Genomic DNA, 6,795 nt, shown 5'->3' with positions numbered 1-6,795 from the left:
ATAAATATTAAAAATATGTATTTATACACATACTCATATTAAATAAATTGAATAAAACTGACCAAATGCACAGGACCACCTCTATGACAAGACCAGCCTTGTCATTCTCCATGTTTGATACAAACATTATATAATAACAGATTATTCAGTCTTTGGGCGGCATGGTAGCGCAGTGGTTAGCACTTGTGCTTCACAGCTAAAAGGTCCCAGGTTCGGTTCCATCCTGGACGGGGTCTTTCTGTGTGGAGTTTGCATGTTCTCCCCATGTCTGCGTAGGTTGCCCCTGGGTACTCCGGTTTCCCCTACCACTAAAAACATGTACACAAGTCCTGGATGAATGATGTGTGTGTGAATGTATGGTGGTGGTCAGAGGGACCGTGGGCGCAGATGTGTGCAGATGTGTGCAGATGTGTGCAGTCGCGGCAGCGATTCTGTTAGTCTCCCACAGGGAAAACTGAACGCCACCAAGTATGGAGTGAATGTATAATTGTTTCAAGTAAAGCACTTTGTGACTATGTTTGTCTTATTTGTTTTTTGCATCAACAAATGGAAAAAGTCCCTTGAATGCTAGAGACTTTCTTTTAGTCAAGTTTTCATTCAACGTGCTTCAACGTCTTTGGCTGTAGAATGAAAAAAAATGAAAGAGAAACAAATATTATTATATTGTTAAAATGATTCATTTTCTTGTTTTTTATATTATTTATAAATAAATCTCAGGATCTTACCTTGACAAAATCCTCTGAATGAGCTTCTTCACCCATGGAGCCTCAGGGTCAAGGCATACCTCCTGGCCAGTGTTTTTCAGAGTGGCACTGCACCAAAAAAGCAAACCACCATCAGAAGTTTGTATTTGCTGTAGTGTTGCTGAGATCCATTTCAACAACGAGGCGTTATGCTACAGTTCATATACTCACATGATCTCAGTCTCTTCACAGTGAGAGTTGGCAGGAATGAGCTCCACCTTCTCTATGTGGCGGCCAATAGGTTTACTCTCTGTTAGAATGCAGCGACAGTGCAGCTCTACTCCAAGGCTCATCCCTACAAACAATAACAAAGACCATCAGGTTAGGAATCACAAAAGTAGCTTATTCATCTCACATAACATGCTCATAACGTCTTACCTTCACTTGTTGCCAAGAAAACAATGAGCACCATAACGCAGGCAAAAATTTGTGACTTCATATTTGTGCTGTAAAAAAAAATCTTCAAAGTCCTCAAGAGTAAGCTGTTAACTTCACCGTTAGCTAAGTGCTCTGCTTTCGTCGATTCTCTTCGTTATTGCTACTGCCACATTCAGCTGCACTCATGGAGAATGAAAGCTTGTGTTGCGCCTTTATAGCCAATGTCCCGGAGTGACTCATTCCGGAGTTGCACAATTTGGGGAGTTTGTAAGCTGTGGGAATTTTCAAGTGCATGATCGATAATGTATCAGCCATTTGTACTTTTTATTGCACTAAAAGCAACACAAGGTTGAGTATATAAATTATTATTTGTAAATAATAATTTTACAAATAATAATAATTGACAGTAAACACAACTGTTTGAATGAAATGTTTCATTGTGATTTTTTTTCATATTACACAAAGAGAAGTTGATACTGTGCTGAACGCTGCAACAAACATTCTACTGTATATTCATTTTCTATGACATATAATACTTGTAAACTAAGGTTTTGATTCAATAAAGAATTATATATATATATATTTGCATTTTTGTATCTATAGCCAGAAAATGGGCACATAACGTTTTAGTAAAAATACAAATGTCTGTAGCTCATGAGTATGGTCCATATTAAGACATTATTTGACTTCTGTATTCCCACAGCATGCAGGGCTTCTGATGCACCTGACGCAATTTTGACCTCATGTTCAAACATGTTCGGAAGGATTCATAAGGATTCATTCGTCCCTGACGTTCATTCACAAAAGCAGGAAGTGAAATGTTGTAACTTTCTAAACATGACTCTTTCTTGTTGTTTGGCTCATATCCACAGATCATCAATCACTGATCTATCATCAGATAGTAAAATTGCAATTCCAGTGAAAGCCAAAAAGACAAGCAGATTATTACAAATGATGATGTGGATGAAATGTCATTAAAAAAAAGTGATGCATGTAATGTAAACTAGTTAGTATTTGCAAATTCTTTAATAGTGCGCAGTCGTCATACTTGTTCTGCACATTTTATGACACTATATCATAGGTTATTGCAAAATTATAAAAATATTACAAAATGCGTCAAATTTTACTACATTTTCAGCTGTTATTACATCATTCGGGGTTAGTGCATAATGTGGCTCTTCAGGGTCTCAAGCCAAAATTCAAGACAGATGTTTTTTTTATTCTAACATTAAATGGTATGTGTTTCTGATTTTACTTCAAATAAGCCAAATATCAAAGTATAGTAACCAAACTACCATTGATAAACCGCATTTTAAATGTTTGGCATCTGAAATTAATCTAAATTCAAATATAATTTTGCAGTGAGGGTTCCGAGTCATTGTCATCTGATTTTGGGGGTTGCAGCTGGAAAGGTTTAGGAATCCTTGTCCTATCCCATAGCAGACACACTCTTTAGGTGCAAATTAACTCCAGCATTGAGAGTCTTGTCATTGTCATTGACCTTTCACTGAGCCAGACCACTGCTTCATATCATTGTGGAGCAGAAAGTTTTGGATTGTTCACCCATTAATAGGGAACGTGAGCTGAGATTAGACCATCGTGAGACAGGTTAGTTTTACCCTACTGATACTGTGTTGTTGCAATAGTAATCCTGCAATAGTAATCCTTGTTGCAATAGTAATCCTTTTATAATCCACGGGAAGTAAAATGAAACACTGTAGACATTTGGAATTTCCAAAACCTTCACGAACTGATTTAAAACCTCCATGAAACTGAGTAAGCAACGTTTAATGGTGTGCATAATACACACGAGAAAGACATGTTTGCTAAAGCATAAATTCTAACTGTGTCTTCTTTTTCTGCTGTGACTGTCTGCCAATCTGATACAGCCATGTTTTTAATGTAACTGCACACTGTCCATTCAATAAACTAAAAACTAATCTCCCAACCGGTGTACGTGTACACAAGATTTTAGCAGGGGTTGGCACTATAGCATTTTAAAATCATTATCACAATTCATTTTTTTATGCAGCATACAATGTAAGTTTGAGAGTATTGTAGCTTTAATTTGAACACATCATCTTACAGGTACTTGTCATAATATATATATAATATAATGATAATTAGAATATCATTATCACGAGACCCTCAGTGAGTAAATAAAATCTTGTAAATAAAAAGTGATTAAAATCTAGTCTGATCTAATGGTACAAATCATATTTCACTCATACAGTCAATACAGTGTGTGTGGTTTAAAGATTTGTTGTTTTTCCCCGGGAGATTTTATAAAACAGCCTTATATGGGCAGGGGAGAAAATTGAGTTATCTGATCTGGGACTGGGGCAAGCTGCCAATTACACAAGTTGAAACAACACTGACGTTGCTGTGCACAATCAAAAGTGTGTTTTACTATGATGGCGGTAGAACTTTCTCTAGACAGCTCTTTAGAATAAACAGTTTACAAAGAGAAAAAATATGTCAAGACTCAGCAAAAAAAAAAAAAAGAAGAAGGAAGTGTGATGAAATACTGTAGCGCGAGACATTTGGAATTTCCAAAAACTCTTCTCGAACTCACCTAAACTTCCATGAAATGGTGTAAGTTTAATTACGGTATTTGCATCATCTGATACACACGAGACAGAATTGTTTACTGAAGCATAACTTTTTCTTCCTTTTTCTGCTCTGTATGACTGTCACTCCCAGGTCAGTCTCACATCATTGATTTTTCCCTTTCAGTTTAATGCTGTAGCCCTCTTCCACATTGCTTCAATACCCTCACCACAGCAGCAGACCTTCAGCCTCCTCAGACTCTCTGTTCTGCATCATCTCTGTTCTGTCCGTATTTTTCCTAAGCATTGAATGAATCAGATACATGTTGTAAATTAGTGTGCAATTGCAGCGGAGACAGACAGAACCCATCATTAACACCGACAGCTCCATGCACTAAATCAAGTGGTTCCATGAAAGCATGTTCTCATTTAAAAAAATATTTTATCCATTTGATCAGCCAAATGGTTATTTTTAATTGTGCTTTTAGGATTAGCCCTGTGTTAGCATCTGCATGTGAAATAGATAGAAATTATTGATTACTAAATTATTTCAATGATTTCCTTATTTTTAATAGCTAATTGTCTAGCCCTGTTTTTTGAGTGAACTAACTCTTGTATTTAAAAGCACACATTGGTAAAGATGCTGATTCATTCATTGTTGATTATTACAGTAAATGATAAATATATAATTCCAAACCAATTTGACAAAACAAGTTTCTTGATCATACCAACCAACCATACCAATACTGTTTTTGAAAATGAAAATGAAACGTACTGACCTTGTAGACCATCAAACAGCCCAAATAAGGTACAGCAGTATTCCTTGCCAAATACACACAAACATATTTTCTTACACAACAAAATGTGTATAGCCTCAGGGACTAGATTAAAATCTACTATGAAACATTGTTGTGTTTCCGACACTGATGCCGAATTATGGAATGATTTAAGTTTAGATTTAAAGCAATTTATGAAACAGCTCAAAAAGAAATGTAAAGAAACTATGAAATATGAGAGAAAACAGAACTGTGTAGATTCTAAGTGATTTTTCTTGTGTGTTTTCTTTTCAACTATTTGTCTATTTTATTTCATTTCTTTTTTTGAGTATTGAGAAACTTTATAAAGGAACAGGAAATGGATGTCATTGAATTGTGGTTGGAATAGGGGGTGGGGTTAAATAACTACTTCCCGCTATTTGGACATGTGCGTTTGTAAACTTGGCTTTGAAATAGTTCACAAGTTTGCTTTTGTTCTTCTTATTGATTTGTGACCGCCTTTACGCTTACATTTTTTGTCGAGGTGCGTTGTGTTGCCAACATGTTCAATAAAAATTCATTCATTCAATTTGAACACGAGAATGTACACAGATACTGACTTCGAATATAGTCAACCTGGAAAGTTAGAGCTGGGAAAGTCACAAATGATTCACACACATTATTGCCCCAGCCCTCTTCTATTGTGCACTTAGTGATTAGTGACAAGGCGAGAGACTGCTGAAACAGGATAGTCAATAATGAATTATGGGTGAACTTATGGCAGGCTCTCTTAAGACAGGAAAAAACAACTCATAGATGCCAGGAAAATGTCAGTGTGTTTGGGATGACAGACAGAAGATTAACAACTAGATGTGTCTATAAATGAGTTAAGTGGCCTTTAAGATGCTACATTCCACACGTCATTGTCAACAGGTCTGAACTAGTGGCTTGTCACTGATGCTTTTTGCATCTGTGCAGAAGTATGCATGCTGCAAATGCACATATTTCCAGAGAAATTTTGAAATCTATAGAGTATTAATAGATTATTGCACACCATCTGCAGTTCACAAATTCCTGGCACAACTAGCCTAACTTTTCAGCAAGTAAACACAGGAAGTTGAAATAAGGAATGAAGGGGAAGGGGGGGGGTAAACGTTTGTGTGACTTGACTTGACTTGTAAGTCCGAATATAAAAGCAACCATATCTTTTGTGTTGTATTGCATCTCTACCAAGTGTGGTACTAGCCATGTCTCCTGCCTCTACCTTGCTACTGGTGTTCCTCCTCGCCATGCTTGAAGGTGAGTCACATGTAGCAGTACAATACATTTTGTGAGTAGCGTTCTTGAGTTACAAACGAATACTTACATAGTAGGTGTGCTACAAGGAGAACAAGCTTTGAATCTACGATGTCAGTGTATTGAAAACGAGTCAAGACGCATTGGACGTCACTTGGGAAAAGTGGAGGTACACCCACCCAATTCTCACTGCAAAGAGACAGAGATCATGTAAGCAATAATTGGGAAAAATAGTTTTTTTTTTTTAATTATTATCATTATTACTAATGGTGTAAACTGAATCTCATCTTTGTGTTACAGTGCTACACTTAAAACGGACGGACATAGAATTTGCCTTGACCCCAATGCCCAGTGGGTCATAAGAATGTTGAGTAGAAACCAGAAAAGTAAGTCCATACATTAAAAAGTAAAAAGCTTTCAGGAGATGGATTAAACAATTTGAGATTATGAATTTTGAAAAACACTATGTGAATTACCATAACATATTTTGTTGTTTTGCAGGTAAATACTATAAGCCCTCAACAAAGGGATAGCTGGCCTTTATTTGAAAAGATGGTTAGAGGAGGCTGATCTATTCTACATGCATATTCTGCCACTAATTTCTAAATAAAGTTTTTGTATACAGTTTTATGACATCTGTTTCAAGTTTCTTGTAGGCTACTATATAGTGACATTTATATCTGTAACTACATTTAAAACTATGCATCTGGTCCAATATTGTTAGTTCCGTCCATATCAAATCTATAATTTAAAAAAAAACATTTGTATGGTAGGCAATATTCTTTTGTAAATGCAGGGTTTTTCACAGTTTATGTTTAGTCTACATCAAAAACAACATAGCCTGGACCAGACTTTTAAGCTTCCCTGATTAAATAAAAAGTAGGAGTAGGCTATAATATATGCCCTTGCCCTTATTCAAGTCGAGCTTCAGCTCATCCTACACGCTTAGTAATGATGCTTCTTCTTTTTTGTCACAAATACACCGATAATGTGTGGCATTAATTACTTCATCATAATAGTTTAAGTGTTATATATGTGGCACAGTAATAAACCGCATATAAAAAAAAAACATGC

General features: G+C 36.1%; 2 protein-coding genes across 3 annotated transcripts; one reads left to right on the top strand and one right to left on the bottom strand.

Moving 5' to 3' along the window:
- Window positions 1-589: 589 nt before the first annotated feature.
- Window positions 590-1,320, bottom strand: cxcl8a (chemokine (C-X-C motif) ligand 8a). The gene is made up of 4 exons (XM_079553092.1): window positions 1,122-1,320; window positions 915-1,038; window positions 726-812; window positions 590-620 (listed from the first exon to the last, which is right to left on the bottom strand). The coding sequence occupies exons 1-4, from the start codon at window positions 1,180-1,182 to the stop codon at window positions 608-610; spliced, it is 285 nt and encodes a 94-aa protein (XP_079409218.1). The 5' UTR covers window positions 1,183-1,320; the 3' UTR covers window positions 590-607.
- Window positions 1,321-5,582: 4,262 nt separating this feature from the next.
- LOC306960694 (C-X-C motif chemokine 2-like) lies at window positions 5,583-6,347 on the top strand. Of its 2 annotated transcripts, none has more exons than XM_079553168.1 (4): window positions 5,583-5,724; window positions 5,796-5,931; window positions 6,022-6,107; window positions 6,223-6,347. In XM_079553168.1, the coding sequence occupies exons 1-4, from the start codon at window positions 5,673-5,675 to the stop codon at window positions 6,252-6,254; spliced, it is 306 nt and encodes a 101-aa protein (XP_079409294.1). In that variant the 5' UTR covers window positions 5,583-5,672; the 3' UTR covers window positions 6,255-6,347. The 2 variants fall into 2 exon arrangements, with proteins under 2 accessions (XP_079409294.1, XP_079409295.1); XM_079553169.1 differs by having other exon boundaries at window positions 5,590-5,724; window positions 5,799-5,931.
- The last annotated feature ends 448 nt before the right edge of the window (window positions 6,348-6,795 follow it).

Source organism: Gobius niger (genome assembly GCF_951799975.1).
Source record: "Gobius niger genome assembly, chromosome: 3".
Classification (NCBI taxonomy): Eukaryota; Metazoa; Chordata; class Actinopteri; order Gobiiformes; family Gobiidae; genus Gobius; species Gobius niger.
The sequence above is the reverse complement of the archived record's forward strand: the minus strand, read 5'-3'. Positions and strand labels throughout refer to the sequence as shown.

Excerpts from the sequence above, each read along its gene's own strand:
- cxcl8a (XM_079553092.1), bottom strand. The coding sequence starts at position 1,182 with ATGAAGTCACAAATTTTTGCCTGCGTTATGGTGCTCATTGTTTTCTTG. Across the intron at positions 1,039-1,121 it reads TTTCTTGGCAACAAGTGAAG|GGATGAGCCTTGGAGTAGAG; the intron begins GTAAGACGTTAT and ends TATTGTTTGTAG. Across the intron at positions 813-914 it reads TGTGAAGAGACTGAGATCAT|TGCCACTCTGAAAAACACTG; the intron begins GTGAGTATATGA and ends TTTTTGGTGCAG.
- LOC306960694 (XM_079553168.1), top strand. The coding sequence starts at position 5,673 with ATGTCTCCTGCCTCTACCTTGCTACTGGTGTTCCTCCTCGCCATGCTT. Across the intron at positions 5,932-6,021 it reads TGCAAAGAGACAGAGATCAT|TGCTACACTTAAAACGGACG; the intron begins GTAAGCAATAAT and ends TTTGTGTTACAG. Across the intron at positions 6,108-6,222 it reads GTTGAGTAGAAACCAGAAAA|GTAAATACTATAAGCCCTCA; the intron begins GTAAGTCCATAC and ends GTTGTTTTGCAG.